Source organism: Podarcis melisellensis, assembly GCF_964234715.1.
Source record: "Podarcis melisellensis genome assembly, chromosome: 1".
Classification (NCBI taxonomy): Eukaryota; Metazoa; Chordata; class Lepidosauria; order Squamata; family Lacertidae; genus Podarcis; species Podarcis melisellensis.
Genome location: NC_138528.1, coordinates 97,486,749 through 97,504,128, shown reverse-complemented (window position 1 = coordinate 97,504,128; position 17,380 = coordinate 97,486,749). Strand labels below are relative to the sequence as shown.

Genomic DNA, 17,380 nt, shown 5'->3' with positions numbered 1-17,380 from the left:
TTTTGAGTAAAGAACTCTAAACTGATAAATGTGTTGGTTAGTATCTCTTAGAGGGGTGAATGGCACGATTTAGTGGGAAGAAATCCTAATGAAAATCCTTGTTATTATATATTTTACATGGCTGTTTATTTGTATATAGTTTAAAATTTTATATATGGATATTTTATTATGGCCTATACTTGTAATGCCTAATAAACGTTTGTCAAAGTAAGTAAGAAAATTTATTGTTCTAAACTCAAACCCTTTATATTTGTCATATCAGACACATTTCTAGTCTGTCTTCACAAACTAGTTTCAGTGTAGAATTCTAGGTCATGTGAGCCCAGGCTACAGCCATGTTGCAGACATGTCCCAACCCAATCATATTTAGCAGAGATCCAGAAACTGTTAAATCTGCTACTGTAGTTGCTCATGAAGAATTGTGTGCCCTGTTTCATGGCTGGAGACTGTTCTGCTTTGTTAGAGTAGTTACAACAGCTTCTAGCCATGGAATAGGGTTTGTGGCCCTGTAGCTCCTTGCTAAAAGCTGTTGAAACTGCTCTTTTGGTCACCTGTAGAGGCACAGCAGCAGAGAAGGAGGTGGATAGTTTGGTTACCACTATGGCTGAAGCTTGCATCTGCTAAGGAAGACATCTGCAAAGTACTTTGAAATGTTCTATGGATCAGCTCCTGTTTAAAAAAGATAGATAGTACCTTTTTTGGAATATAAATGTTAGAGGTATACATTATTAATGTTTGGCCACTCTTTTTTAGGCTATCGTCACTGTAATCCTGGAGAATTCAGCTGTGCTGATGGAAGATGCCTGCTAAATTCTCAGTGGCAATGTGATGGAGATTTTGATTGTCCAGACCATTCTGATGAACATCCAATTAACATAAAATGCAGAAGCGCAGGTTCAGCCTTTAAAATGTTTTTACAATTAAATATATGTGTAAAATAATTTAGCATTGTTGTTAAATAATAATGTCGTTTTCAGTAAAATTTAGTATTTGTGGAGTGTTGAGAGAACATTCAGGCCACAAAGAACTAAGGGAGGATCAGGCTCTCAAACTGTCCAACTCAGGGCTAGTAACATAATTGCACAGCAAAACTGTAAGCCTTGCCCTATCTCTGTTCAAAATCTTGAACGCCAAAACTAAAGTTGCATCCTGAAAACTGTAAGTGTGTAAATTTGCATATTTGCAAGGAACACAAGTCCTCGGTAGTTCCTCCACCCTCAGAAGCTCAGGGGTTGGTGACCAGGAAGATGGCATTCTCTGTGGCAGCCCCTAAGTTGGGAAACCCCAACCTCCACAGAGATGAATCTGGTGCCTTGTTTATACAGCTTCCAGTTAATGATGAAGAGGTACCTCTTTACCCTGACTTTTGACATTTGATGTTTATATTTCTAGGACACACCTTACTTCTGCAATTATAAGCTATTTAAAGCTGTTTTTAGTATAGTGTTTTAATGTTGGAATCTGTCCTGGAACTTTAAGGTGAAGGGTGGGTCATCATCATCTTTAGTGAGACAGTTTGGTACTGAATCTGCCTTGGCCGCCCTGTTGGATAATCTCTGTTAGAAGGACAGAGGGAGTATAACCCTGTTGCTGTTACAAGATCTCTCCTTGGCTTTCAACCCTCCTGGACTGTGTATGGGAGATGGATATCTGTGGTGGTTCTGATCTGTGGTGGTTCCAGGGGAAGTTTCAGAAATGAGCACTGGATGAGAGTTTCTCAGCCCCCTGGATCTTAAGCTGTGGGTTGCTGCAGGGCTTGTTGTTGTTGTTGATGATGATGATTCTCCCTATGCTTCGATCTTCCTGCAGAGGCAGGACCCACTGTTCCATATTTTGCAACATGAAGGCCTTTTCCCTCTTTATGCTAAATAGTTGATAGACAGGATGGAACTCAAAGGGCCAGATGAAATCCAGCTGAGGGCCACACTTGGGCTATACATATAGGTGTTGGAGGAAAGGAAATATAGGCAGAACTTGTATTTACTATTTGAAACAAACCAGCAGTATGTTTATGTCTAATCATAGTTACACTGACTGGTGATGCAATCCAGTGAAATTGATGACAAACTTTCTATAAATGGAAATGTTGCTGCAGGATATGCAAACAGAATATGAAAGGGCTGGACTGAATTTTCACGAATGATCTGTTTTTAAATTAAGATGCAGCCCACATGTTAATCCTGACACATCTCAACGTGTTCATTGCAATCCATTTGTGTCCTTTCCCTCTTGTTTCTTATTTTTAGAACAGTCATGCAACAGTTCCTTTTTTATGTGCAAAAATGGCAAGTGTATTCCCCAAGAAAATGTTTGTGATACTAAACAAGATTGTGGTGATGGATCGGATGAGAGAAACTGCCATATTAATGAATGCTTGAGTAAGAAAGTCAGTGGCTGTTCTCAAGATTGTCAAGATCTTCCTGTTGGGTACAAGGTTGGTAGTCCTGGTGTGTAAAATAGTACGTTATAAATAGAGTTTTAAATCTTAAATTTGACTTGCATATGTACCATAAACATTAGAATTTGACACTTCCTGGAACAGAGAGCACACCTTGTGTTCACCAGCTTTTGCTATTCCATTAATATAATACAGAGGGTATAAGACTCTATGACTAATACTAGATTTTGTTTTATATGTCTTGGGGTCGGAATGTTTCATGGAAAGCCAAATAAACTGAATTATGTCTGAATATCTTGATATGCCTTTCTTTTGGTCAGAATAAAGGATTATTCTAAACCCTTAAAATATAAGACTGGGACACTGCACAGAAAACTGCTTAGTGCAAAGCAGGGGTAGGAAAACTGTGACCCTCCTAATGCTTTTGGACTGTAGCTCCCATCAGTCCCTTCCACCATGGGAATTGTAGTGCAGCAATATCCAGAAAGACAGGTTCCCCACCTCTAATGCAAGGCTATGAGCTAAATATTTTGGTGGTAGTAGTGAAAAAAGAGAAGCAGACTGAGGGAAGCAGCAAAGAAAAAAATGTGTAGTAATGTCAGTCATCTTAAAAATATTTTAATTGTTCATCATTTTACTTTTAAATGTTAATCGCCCATAGATTTTTGACCAGGTTCACAATTAAAAGAACATTAAAACAACTACAAAATCATGTGGAACTAGTCCCATCACACTGAATAACCAGCAGAAATATCAAAATAACACCAGTAAATTAAATATATGACAAATTAAAAATGTGTTTAGAGCTTTTGTAAATTAGCATGAAGACTGAGCTTGATTATACTCAACTTTTTGAAGCGGAAGGGGGGATGAAATTTCACAATACTAGCCCATTGGCTTCCCCCAGTACTTTTGTATGAATGCTTCTAGCATCCAATGTCAAATGGCTGGGAAATGAAGAGAAAAGTAAAAGAGAAAAGATTGAGAGGAAAGAATTGGAGGTGGTATGAGGGATATTTTCCCCTAAGGTTCTTTAAAGCATATAAGGGAACGTCTATCTGTATGTGTATGTATGTGATGGAGGGAGGGAGCAGAAGCTGCTGAAAAATATTTCTACCTGCTAGTCGAGTATGACTGGTATGAAAAGTTAGGTTCCTCTTCTCTGCCCTGCTTTGGCCCAGGAAAGAGCAGGATGGTAAATATTAGTGTAGCATTTAGCAATGGAGACAAGGAGTTTACAGTCATCTGTATGCTTTGGGTAGATCTCCACAGTCCACCTCTAACTTGTATCCTCAAACCTTGCTACCTCTTCTCCTTCGTAAAGTGGGCTTCGGAATTTCTTATAGAAACATGCAGCAGAAATATAAAACATCTGCTATGGAAAACCACCTGGAGAGGAAGACTTGGTCTGAAGTTAAAAGTTATTTTAGATGCTATATTACTACGTTTTAAGCAACATTTTGATCACATTGATACCATGCCTGTGCAAGGAAGAAAGCAGCTACCCTTAGGATGTCTGATGTATAATTTGCTTTTGTTTTTCCTTGTAGTGTAAATGTTGGCCTGGCTTCTACATGAAGGACGATGGCAAAACATGTGTGGATATTGATGAATGTTTGTCTGGCTTTCCATGCAGCCAGCAGTGCGTCAATACATATGGCACCTACAAATGTTTGTGTGCAGATGGTTATGAGGTGCAACCTAATAACCCAAATGGCTGCAAGTCACTTTCAGGTATCATTTGCTTACTTGGCTTCCAGAATTTTACTGACTCAGTGCAATTAAGCTTAGTCATAACTAAGTCCCATGGAAAGCAATGCAACTTAAGTTAGTTTTGACATTTTCCATTAGTCATGCAGGTTTAAGACCTTAACATACTTTGTTCAAACAAAATTATCTGTGTAATGCACAATGCATTAAACTTTCCAGTACTAACCAAACTATCTAAAGGCATACTTCTTCTTAGGTAAAAATAGATGTTTGTCCAGATGTGAGCATCTTGTTCCATAATTTGTTTCACATTATGGGATTGGAACTAGAGAAAAGCATGTGGAAGGGCGTGTGAGGAAGCTGACTTTCCTCCCCCCTTTGCCCCGACAGCTCCTCCATAAATCCTCTCCTGAGGGTCAGCTAAATGGGGCTCCTGAATGGGACATGCTGTGGTGTGGGAGCTGAGGAGGAAGGAGGGTCCCTGGAAACTGGACAGATGCACCTTTCACAAGCAGGAGAGGGCTAGTAGGAATAGAATTAATGCAAATGTTCTTTAATGTTCAGTAGGCCCAGTTGCAAGAGGCATGTATTGTTGGGAAATTACAGGGAAACATTCCACAAAATACACTGCACTGGAAGAAACAGGCCAGGAGTGATCATGGCAACATCGCCATTCTACATGCCATTTGAGTAGCCCAGAACTGATTTGCAAAACTGACTCTCTGAAAATCTGTCACTCTGAAAATCAGGGCTTAGAGTGGTTTGAATTTGCTCAGCATTCCTTTTATTGTAAATTTCTTAAATATTATTCTAAGGCTGTGCTGAGAATAACTTACTAGGAAGTTCCAATAAAATTAATGGGGCTTCTTTGTGATTACACATGTACAGTATTGCACTATAAATGCATTTTTTTAATGTACAGTAGCTCCAAGTATGCTTCACGTGCACTCCAGTTACAGAAATTTTGAATTATTAAAATGTAAGTTACATGTATTTTCAGAACTATTTGGCTCACTACTCGCTGAAAATTCTGGCATGCATTAATTTGGACCTTTCTGACTTTTGAATTTTCCCCTTTCTTAATGTCAACTGTTACTTATCACCTATTTGTCCCTTAAAAGCCAGGCTGAGTAGCTGTGCTTAAATTCATTTTGGAATTGAAATTATTGAGAGTGCTAATACATTTTCTGTATTACAAAGGCTAAATTAAAGTACTCTGAAAGAAATGCTAATTGAATCTCTTGTTCAGATTATGACGCATCATTGATCTTACTTGAAATATTATGCTTTTAATGTTTCTTTCATCCACAACACTGTTCACAGCATGTAGCATTTTATTTTTCACTACTTGTATTTCTATTCTTGAAGTTCCATAAATTAACTTAAATGCTAGCATAGTATTTTTCCCCTTTCGCTATATTTAGATGAAGAACCTTTTTTAATTCTGGCTGACCATCATGAAATCAGAAAAATCAGCACTGACGGATCCAACTACACTTCATTGAAACAGGTACAATTCCAATTATCATCTAATTAATACTTAATAATCTTAATACTCATTGCTCTTTAGAATGCTTGATGAACATAAAACCACAGTCTTAACTGCACTCCATAGCACAAGATAAGCTATGGACAAAGTTGGCTGTGAGCATTCAAAGTCTGTAATTCAGTTGTTGTATTTCTAGTAACTGTAAAGGGCTATAATAAATGAGGTTTCTCTTTATTACACTTTCCTTTGTCACCTTACTTAATTATGTGAATGGACCACTCGACCTGATATGAATATGTATAATATAATTACTATTCAGGTCCCAATATCCTGAGTAGCCATACCTGCTGAAATGTTTTTTTCCTACAAATAAATTTCCACTACCAGTGTCTATTTTCATGAGCACCCAGTCATCATGATATCATGTGTTATCCTACTCTAATAAGACCCATATTTCTACTGTTAATTGCATCCCATTTTGTAAATGTATAATCATGGTAAGAATTTCTGCTAGAAATACTGGACCATGTATTCAAAATCCACAGTTTTTAATGGACATTTTTTTCTGGAGGGCATAAATATTAAAATATCAGTTGATTGGAATTAGAATATGTGAAAATTTTGTGTTTGGCTTTGTTTTTTTAAGTTGACCTATGTTTAAGTTGTTTCAATGCCTCCTACTGACTCTCTTTATATTCGGAATCTGTTTCTTTTGTTAAGAATTAATAAAGCACCTAAGCCAGCTTGGCATACTCAAAGGATGAATTCTTTCAAAATCCTGTCAATTTTGTCAAGAACATTTGATTCATTAACTGTGAGATACTATGAATAGCATCTATTCTCCCTTCCTGGAAAATCCCCCCTTTCCCCCCAGAGCTTGTTCTCAGAAACTACATCTGAGAGTTCCCAATTTGAGTGTTATGTGATCTAACTTCACGCTTCTAATGGAATCCTGAATAATTTCTCCTGCACCTGCTTTTGTGCCTCAATAGGCAAACAAAGAGGCAGACACATAAGATGGGGTTGAACTGGGACGCTTTGGGTCAGCTTATACTCAAGTATATACGGTATTTATTTTCCTGCACCTAAACTGCCACTGAAAGGGGACAAATCTCTAGGGGCTATAACACAAGGGCTCCCATTGCCAAGACAGCCTTCAAAACAGGTCAGGTGACAGTGGCTGCCTATAGGTTGCTTAGGATCCTCCTGCAGAAGATGTTGCCTTTCAGTCTCAAATTCCATTTCAATGTCATCCACTTAAACTAGCACTGCTTCTAACTGAATCATTTGAATATCCCTGCCATTAAGTTATAGGACCTAGAAGGAATATTGCAAGAGCTTTGAAGCAATCTTGTCCAACTATACTGTATCCTTACAGACATAGATTGGAACCATGCTAAATCAGTGGCAGTACATTAGGGGGGAGGGGGGATTCCCTTCTTCCATTCATTATTATTTCACAAAATCCATTATCCTTTGTGTTTGATTACTGTTATATTCTTTTTAAAGATCCAGAATATGGTTCATAGATTTTGTTAGTTGCAAAAAAAATCAGAACTTTGGGAGATCAAAGGTCCTGGAAAATGGCCTTGCAGCCAAATTGGACACTACCCCCCCACACACAGAAATTGAGGAATTCCAGGTGTTTAGTAGATGTGCTTCAATGTGCTTTTTTTTAGTACAAATCTTACTGCTTTCTGACTTGGGAAAAAAATTGAATTTGTAAGACATACATTAAATCAAAGGGGAAGTTAATTTCAGGTTATTTATATTTATCAGTTTAAATAACATGTGAGTGCCACAATCGAGCAGTCTCATTTCAGCATCATGTTCTATTAAAAGATATAAATCAAACTTGAAAATATACAAGACATATATTATACCAGTTATATACACTTTTGATTAATCTTTGATTATTTATCTTGTCGGAGTTGTCATCTTTGTTGTATTAAATGGCTTATGGAAAAACCTGGTTAATTATTTTTTCCTTTTCAGGGTCTGAACAATGTGATTGCAGTAGACTTTGATTACAAAGAGGAGTTTGTCTATTGGATTGATTCCAGCAGGCCAAATGGCAGTAGAATAAACAGAATGAATCTGAATGGAAATGATGTCAAGGTGATTGGAAAGTAATCATGGAATTATAAACATTATTTGGGTTCCTACTCAATATTATTATATGTCAAATAGGGTTATGCATTTGCACAACTTAAGCTAGTAAGAATTATTATAAATACGAAATAGCATATCTGTTATTTATTTTTATTTTTTACTAGAGATCAACTGGGCTCAAATCATGCAGATAGTTTATTCACCTAATACATGTCCAGTTAAATGTGTGGTTAGGTAATTCTAATAGCAAATAAAAATGAAGATACTGTTACAAAACTGTATGCTGTATGTCACAATGTGATTGAATGAAGTCAAAGCAGCTTGTTTCATTTGGTTGGTTAGAAAAATCATTTAAGGATGCTGATTGAATTTCTCCTGTATGTTTGCAACTTATTTTTCTTAACAAGTTATTGGTGCAAAGAGTTTTTAAGCCCCGTGCCTTGCTTGCAGGGCTCTGGGACAGTTGTACAAGGTCTCAGGACGCTCCTGCAATCAGTGCTTTTTTCCAGGGGGTGCTCAAGGGTACAGGGACGCGGGTGGCGCTGTGGGTTAAACCACAGAGCCTAGGACTTGCTGATCAGAAAGTCGGCGGTTTGAATCCCCGCGATGGGGTGAGCTCCTGCCAACCTAGCAGTTTGAAAGCATGTCAAAGTGCAAGTAGATAAATAGGTATCTACTCCGGCGGGAAGGTAAATGGTGTTTCTGTGTGCTGCTCCTGTTCGCCAGAAGCAGCTTAGTGATGCTGGCCACATGACCCAGAAAAACTGCCTGCGGACAAACGCCAGCTCCCTTGGCAAATAAAGCGAGATGAGCAACGTAACCCCAGAGTCGGCCATGACTGGACCTAATGGTCAGGGGTCCGTTTACCTTTACCTTTTTACTCAAGGGTACACAGTTCCAGCACCTCTTTTGTTGTTGTTAAACTGTAACAACTTCATGGCGCTTACTGTAACAACTTCATGGTGAGTGCCAACACCTATTTTTTTTAGCCGGGGAAAAGCACTGCTTGCGATACCTTGTAAGATCTCAGATGGCCTCTGTGCGGGATGACGAATGTGTGGCCTTACTATTAGGTGCAGAAGTTGTACATGAAGTGGCAGTGGTACAGCCCATCCCATGCAAGGGCACAGCTGTAACTGGACAGTTGCCCTTGATAGCTTCAGCATACTGGGCCCTCACTGCAGCAACTACTCAGTCAGAAACTTCACTGGCTCATTCCATAGCAAGTGAGCCAACCTTTTTACCTCATGTCATCCAAGTTCCTTAATATTTTGTACACTTGTTGAATGATCAAAATTAAGTTCAAATCTAAAGTTGTTTTTTTTAATCTCATCCCGTTTTTGAGTTACGAGGGTTTGAAATTTCAAAAAGAAAAGAAAAGAAAAGAAAAAGAAAAAAGGAAAATTTTGGCCTTGCCAGACTACACAAAAGCCTTAAAAACTCAGCCCGGATATTTCAAAACTGAAAATACTGACCTCTTCAGAACTTTATGGGCTTTAATATGATATGTCACATGATGGGCTTACTTTAGATTTCAAAGTTAAATTACAAAATTTAAAAAGTGAATAAAAAATGAATATGATTTTTTAAAAATCCAAAAATTGTAGTATTTAATATTTCTAAGTGCTACCTGCAAAATTTAATATTGGGATCTCAATGAGATCACATTTAAAAAAATATATTTTGTACATACATATCTGCCTTATTTGGGTTCTGTTTAGGATCTTGGAGTAAAATATAACAGAATAAACAAGGCTTAAAACTATAATATCACTCATTTCATATCAGGCATTTCTTTAGAAAGTTATTCAGTTAAAAGGCATTTGAAAAGCTAGTCAGGGTTTTCTTTTTAAAATGTGTTCCAAAGCAGAGTGATAGAATTAACAATAATAAGTTAGAATTCTTTGAATTTAAACTTAGTTTTGCTCATTCAACAAGTGTACAAAATATTAAGAAAATGGGAAGACATGAAGTATTGGATCACTTGATATGGAAGGACCCCACTTTGTTCTTGAAGTCTAACAGTAATGGTGGTTGTCCCTGTCTTCTGTCAATTATCCTGGAGCGCCTACTGACAGTTACACCTAAAGAGGCATTTCACATGCTTCAGGTGTTTCTAAGCAAGCAGCCCACTTTCCATACTATATTTGATTCTGGGGGGCTTTCACAGAAGCAGATTACAACATGGCATGTCTTCCTGCTTGCCAAAATCAAAAAAGTGAAAAGCAGCAGTTCTACTGGACATGTCTAGTGTCTAAACTAGCAGTTTGGATATCAGCCTGTGCTTGGAGAAAAGGGACTAAAAAATTAATTTTAGGGTTGCCATATTTCAAACAGTGAAAATCCAGGCAGAAAAATTGTTGAGTCTTTTTTTTTAGCTTTGCCCAAAGTTGTGGAGCTTTTCTGGCAAATTCTGGCTATTTTTAAAGAAAAATGCCAAAAACAACATAGCCGACATGGGTTGCCATATGTCCAGATTTTCCCAGCCCCAGCCATTGTAGCGATTTCTGCCCAGACACTGTTTCCAACTACAATATTCCAGATATGTCCAGGAAATTCTGGACATATGGCAAACTTATTAATTTACTATTTAAAAATAGCTTTCTCAAACCAACCTGGGTTTTACTTTAGCCTCTTCGTTGTTGTTTTTAATATTCTTTAAGATGTGCATAATTCCCCTCAAATACCTTGGGAAATTTGGTCTGTAATCTTATATACTTTCTTTGAGCACAACAAAACTTCCTTCTGAGTAGATATACAATTAATTGTGCTGCCAATTACGAAATCACATTTGTTAGTGTAATATCATTTGTTTCTCTCTTGCATCTTTTAAATATTTTTTCAAGAATAAGAAATGGATTCTGTTCTTGTTTTTCTGTGTATTCCACTACTTATACAATTTTAATTTCTCTAGGTAGTTCATAACACAGCTGTTCCTAATGCACTTGCAGTTGACTGGGTTGGAAAGAATCTCTATTGGTCTGACACAGAAAAAAGGATTATTGAAGTATCAAAAGTCAATGGCCTGTATCCCACCGTTCTTGTGAGCAAAAGGGTGAAGTTCCCGAGAGATCTCTGTTTAGATCCTCAAGCTGGGTATGGAACTATATTACAAACTAATTATGTTAATTGATCACATCTGATTAGGAAAATGTGGGTTCTGAGGTTAGTTTATGAATGTGTTTAACGGTTACAAAAGACAACTCAAGTATTTATCATAACATATTTGAAAATTCCAGAATGGAAAATTGAAATATCCTTTTCTCCTCTGAAGGCAGAAGGACGGTTAATTATGTGACCTGACAGAGATATATTTGCAATAAGTTAAAACTTTACAGCATAATATCATTAAGAGATGAAACATCCTTAAATAAGATAATAAAGCAGTAAAGCTTCTCCTATATTTAAACAGTTATGCTTCAGAATAAGGATTTTTTTTATAATTAATGATAAGATGGATCCCTCAATTAAAATTAATACAAACATCCAGTAGATCTTAAGAATTTGGTAAAGCTTTTTTGTTCCTTGACAAGATGTTTTGCTCCAAATTATACCCAGTGACATATTTTCTTTGGGCATTATTTCTCTGGATGTTACAAGCCAGGACTGTAGCTATTTATTAGAGATATCAGCCAAGCCAGCTTTGGTCTAGCCTGGAAATTAGCTTTGGGAGCTCTCATCTCAAAGAACAGGTGAGCAATAGTGTTCACATCAAAGAACAGGCAAGCAGTAGGATTTCCTGATTGACTCTGCCAAGCACCCAGCCATCCCTTTGACATCTGGTAGGGGAGAGAAAAAGGGCCTTCAGCACTGGGTTGCTGTTTCTCACCTAACAGCTTTTGGAGCTCTTGAAATCAATAGTGATGTCTTTATTCATTATACATCTTAGGCACCAGGTGAAAATGTTCCTCTTCAACCAGGCCTTTGTCTGATTAACATTCTATGCCTCTATGTCCTTTTAAATGTGGAGGGGGGGGGAGCAAGGGGTGTTATTGCTTTGTTTTGTTCTTGTTTTTATTATGTATTTGTGTTTTTATGCTGTGAACTGCCCATTGATTTCAGTATGCAGATTTAAAGCCCCTGTGGCCATGGAAATGGATGTGTAACATTGCATATAGATAACTCAAAGTGTTCTTTTGTTTTCAGCTGCCCCTGACCAATATTTTAATTGGCCTGAATAAATTTTGATTACGTGCACTTTAGAAATTTTATTTTTGTTTCTGCAGTAGTGCCTATCCTCCTCCCCTCCTCAGAAATGAGCAGAGGCCTTTTCTAATTGGGGGGGCAGGCAGTGGTGGAAATAGCTCACCTTATCTTATGTGATCCACATGTGGGCCACTCGTTTTTCTTTTCTGATGCAAAATATCAATATCTGTGAACTTGTCATTTGATTGATGAAGTCAGGATCTTCCTGCAGAATCATTTGCTCAAGCAACAATAACAGCCCTGCAATGTGTGATTCTGTTTTCTGAGACAGTACAGCCAAATGAGGTCTTATAGGGACATCATTCATATGCTCATTACATCCATATAAATTGGGGTGGGGATCTTTTATTAACAATAAAATTAAGATGTGGGTGAAGGGTACCCTTCTCTCTCCTGAACCATATTCCACCTTAAACCTTTGCTCCAACTGAGGGGAAGAGGACATAGGACAGTGCATTCCTTTTATTGGTAACATTAAGATTGCTACCACCTTGTTTCAACTGGAATCAACAAGTGAAAAGAAATGGACCTGCCACCATAGAGTCTAGTTTGTCCCATAGTTCGTAGATTTTCACTCTTTTGACAAGTAATATAATCAATGAGCTCTATATTTACTAACCAGCAATAGTACTTCCTAGTTAGAATGTTTAGGATTTCAGGAATAGAATAATTCTTGATCTCCTGATTATGCACATTTTTTTTCCTGACGAATACATTTGTATCAATAAACAAAAGAGTTATCCATTTTATTTCCTAGATATTTGTACTGGATTGATTGCTGTGAGTATCCTCACATTGGCCGAGTTGGCATGGATGGCTCTAATCAGACAATTGTGATAGAAACACAGATATCTAGACCAATGGCTCTTACAATAGATTATGTCAACAGAAGACTCTACTGGGCTGATGAAAGCCATATTGAATTTTCTAACATGGATGGCTCTCGTAGAAATAAAGGTCAGTTGCTCTCTGAAACAAAGTTCAGACATTTTGTTATTTAGCTAGGTTTTTTTATGCTCATTATAGAAGTGAACGTATTTCTATCGACTACATTTTCACCAATAATGTATGCTAAGAAATCAGAACACTGCATATCAAAGAGGATGGAAAGCATGAGACTGTAGCTGTTGTTTTTTTTAAAAAAATTAAAGCACTACTCAATTATCCTATCCAAAGCTAAAAATACTTAATACAGATATAAAAGGGGAGAAAATCACCAGTACAAGCATAAAACATTTATTTCCATTCATTAATAAACGTGCAGCCATTAGTTCTTTTAAAATGATAGTACATATGTGATTCAAGAATGTGTAACTCAGGAATATACAAAGACCAGTGAGTAAGAATATATAAAGACCTATTAATGATGTGCATTTACTATTCCCCCCCCCCCATTCTTATCTATCTTTCTCTAGTATAAAAATCCAGTGAAACAGAGTTTAAAAAATCCAGTCGTTTTTTATATTTCGTTTACTGGGTTCCATTAGTGCAAGTGCCCTCCAGATGTTATTGGACTATAATTCCCATCAGGCCTGATCAGCATTGCCCCTGATGAGTTGTAGTTCAAGAACATCTGGTGGGCAGCATGCTGGCTACTTCTGGCTAGTGTAGTTCTGGAGATCTTCACCTCCTTAATCAACTGTAGCGATTTGAGAATTACTGCAGTGACACTGTGACTCCTGTACAAAACTTCTTGATATATATATGCACTATATATGCACAGCAAATGTACATGCACACATGTAAGTACCAAATATTTTTATTTGTTACTAGGCAAGCTTGGGGGATTATTGCTACTAAATTGAGAACCCAGGCAGCAAATGGTTGACAGATTGAGCTGCTAATTTAAATGAAGACTTTGCTGATTTGAATCTCGCCTTATTAGTTGTTGTCTGGGAATTGACTGTCTCATAGCATCAGGTCACATCTAGAAAAAGGAGAAATAATATTGTCTATCAGGATTATAATGGGAATCACTTTTCACACATTTACCAATTTATTTCTTGTGAGCACGGTTTGATTTTTGTGTGTATATTGTCAAAATTGGGAAAGTACTATTGGGGAGTTAGCTCTCAACTTCAAAGGGCCCTATTTCTAACCTCATAGTGCTTGGAAAATGAGAGAGTTGTCTCCCAACTTGGCTTCTATTCATGAGGCCAGCACTATGCTACTTCTGCAGCTGACATGAAATAGTCAAAGCTCTATGGAAGACAATGCAGGTTCATACATATGAGCAATAATGGACTTTTCTGAATTCACCTACCTTTTACATTTTTTATTCAAATCTCACAAGTACTGTATTCAAAATCATATTAAAAACATCAATATTAGTTTATAAATAAAATAAATATTAGTCAATATTGAACTGTCTGCATATTTTTAAAAAATATAAGAAGTGCGTACACAGGTTGTCATAAAGAGTATAATTTAATGAGCGAGATTCAGAGCATAATTTTTATAGATAAAATGTAAATTGCATATGAACCCTTGATTAAACCTTTGACAAAATACTCAGAATTATGCTTTCCATGGTGAACAGTTTAATTTACAAACTCATTTAATGGAATTCTGTATACAGTGGTACCTTGGTTTAAGAACAGCCCTGTTTACGAACTATCCGGTATAAGAACTCCGCAAAACCGGAAGTAGTGTCCCGGTTTGCAAACTTTATCTTGGTCTAAGAATGGAATCCGAATGGTGGAAGGGCACCCACAGCGGGAGGCCTCATTAGGGAAAGCGCACCTTGTTTTAAGAATGGCTTTGGTTTAAGAAGGGACTTCCAGAACAGATTAAGTTCATAAATCGAGGTACCACTGTAGTCCAGTATTCCATCGCAGAAAGTGATTATAGAGAACTATGCTTTCTTTGCTTTTTATATAAAGGTACTTACAGAAAGGGATGTAAAATACATGTTGAGTCAATTAGAAATGCCAGATTTGCCATTGGGACTATTTAATCTTTCTTTGCAGGCTACTGGTGTATCAGAATAACAATGCAGGTGGGCAGAACTCAGCAAACAGTAGAGAGTGTACTTCAATGAAAACCAAAAACATTTGCAATTCCTCCTTTGATGACAAATCTTTTGTTGATGTGTCACACTTTTTTCTCTTCCGGAATAGTTGCAGAATTGCGGATTCTGATGTCACCATATCCCCCTATATAGGGATGAATGTACCTATTACACATCCTTCACCCCACCCACTTGACTTCCATGTTCTGCCACCTCTGTCCAAGAATGTGTACCTTAATAGCTGACTTTTCATTTAGTACATATAAAAAAGTACTGCAAAGTCATATTTTGTATAAGTGTTATAAGATGAAAAGATCTTGGTTCCTCTTGAACCACTTCATCCCACATGATGATGCCCTGTAACAAGCAATAAATCTGAGCTAAAGCTCTCAGAGTTCCTCCTATATATATATATACGTATAATATATGTGGAGAAAAACACACTGCAACAAGTGACCTCAGTCATAATTTAATATTTTGACTCAATTGTCACCCTTTATCTTGTTAGCAGTACAAGAACTTGGGGGGGGGGGGTAAAATTGTTCCTGACCAGTTGCTATCTAGTGGTTCAGGCTAGTCCTATTTGCTCAGGCATATTTATTGATAGGAGGGATGTGGGTGGCACTGTGGTCTAAACCACTGAGCCTAGGGCTTGCTGATCAGAAGGTCAGTAGTTCAAATCCCCATGATGGGGTGAGCTCCCGTTGCTCGGTCCCTGCTCCTGCCAACCTAACAGTTCGAAAGCACGCCAGTGCAAGTAGATAAATAGGTACTGCTTTAGCAGGAAGGTAAACAGTGTTTCTGTAAGCTGCTTTGGTTCGCAAGAAGTGGTTTATTCATGCTGGCCACATAACCCGGAAGCTGTCTGCAGACAAATGCCAGCTCCCTTGGCCAGTAAAGCGAGATGAGTGCTGCAACCCCAGAGTCGTCCGTGACTGGTCTTAACCTTTATTTATTGACAGGCACTGTATCAGTAAGTAAAATATTACATAAGGGGAAGGTTCTATTGATCACCAGTCCAATAAGCCAAATGGGGTACTGCTCCACCAATCTCAGTCTCTCCTCAGCAAGGTCCCACCTGCCTGCTTCCTTCCTTACACCCAGTCCACTGTCTTAATAGCTTCCCCTCCTTAGAATCTGTAGAACTCGGCAGGCAGAAGAATGGGGACAAAACCAGAATTAACGTATTTTTTTGTTCTATAAGACTCACTTTTTCCCTCCTAAAAAGTAAGGGGAAATGTGTCTGCGTCTTATGGAGTGAATGCAGGCTGCGCAGCTATCCCAGAAGCCAGAACAGCAAGAGGGATTGCTGTTTTCACTGCACAGCAATCCCTCCTGCTGTTCTGGCTTCTGAGATTCAGAATATTTTTTTTCTTGTTTTCCTCCTCCAAAAACTAGGTGCGTCTTGTGGTCTGGTGTGTCTTATAGAGTGAAAAATACGGTAGTTGGTTTTGTCTGTTACTGGCTCTGACTCCACCTATTTTTCACCTCCTTGCCTTCTGCCCTACCAGCCCCAATCAGCATCAGCCTTCACTGCTATTGATACAGATGTTTGTACATGTAGATTCTAGGGGGAAGTTCTACTTGGCATCCCCACATGGGAGCAATACTGACTGAAGAAGGCTAAGGACTACCAATGATTGCACATAACTGACAAATGTCATCTCCTAAAATTAGTACCGTTATTTAAAATAATTAACTATTCAATGCTACAGAAAAAAATAGCATTTAGAGAAATGGAAAACAAATCATTAATATAGATTGATAAGCAGTTGCACTATCTTGTGAGCAGTTATCAGTAAATAAAATTGTGTACATCAATTTACACCTTGATAGACAAGATTAACAGTTCTTTATAAGCAGCATTTGTCAAACAAAGGTTACTAGATTTAGCATAAAAAGATACACTCAGTGGTAATACACTCAATGACATGCAGCGCTTATATCAAGCATAAAAGAGTTTGACATGAAACTCATGAATATTTTAAAAATGAAACATTGCAAACATCTACTGTAGTACTTGCAAATATTTTCCTGTATTATACCATCAATGGATTGCTTCACTTGCTACCTTCCCTACAAACTGCATTGTATCCCTTTTGTGATACTCCTTTGAAGCCCAATCTAGAGGGTCAGAGTTCTGTGGCTTCTGCTTGTACCATGGGTCTCTCCCCTCCAGCGTCCCTCGTGCCTCCTGCAGTTGGCTTGGGGGACATGAGAACCCCCAGAACAGGGCATGGAGGTAGCCGGGGGTGAGGGGATCATTCCATTTGGCAAACTGAAATGCTTTCACTGTTGGAACGTTCAACGTAGTGCAACACTGAATTCTCCCATAGTATTATGATCACTGGGTTTGCTAAATCAGTGCACATTATGGGAATAGTTCTTAGGCAGTAGTGTTCTACACTGTATTCTTGAATGGTTAGTATTCCACAATACAATGTTATTTAAAAGC

At 37.8% G+C, this 17,380-nt stretch overlaps 1 protein-coding gene across 3 annotated transcripts in view; it reads left to right on the top strand.

Annotated features, from left to right (window-relative positions):
• Positions 1-17,380, top strand: part of LRP1B (LDL receptor related protein 1B) — a 744,879-nt gene that overhangs the window by 660,874 nt on the left and 66,625 nt on the right. For all 3 annotated transcript variants that reach the window (XM_081928170.1, XM_081928171.1, XM_081928169.1), the window contains 7 exons: positions 754-894; positions 2,247-2,434; positions 3,949-4,132; positions 5,533-5,618; positions 7,593-7,715; positions 10,624-10,805; positions 12,673-12,872. In XM_081928170.1, the coding sequence (XP_081784296.1) occupies positions 754-894; positions 2,247-2,434; positions 3,949-4,132; positions 5,533-5,618; positions 7,593-7,715; positions 10,624-10,805; positions 12,673-12,872 (1,104 nt within the window). The remainder of the gene's footprint in view (positions 1-753; positions 895-2,246; positions 2,435-3,948; positions 4,133-5,532; positions 5,619-7,592; positions 7,716-10,623; positions 10,806-12,672; positions 12,873-17,380) is intronic.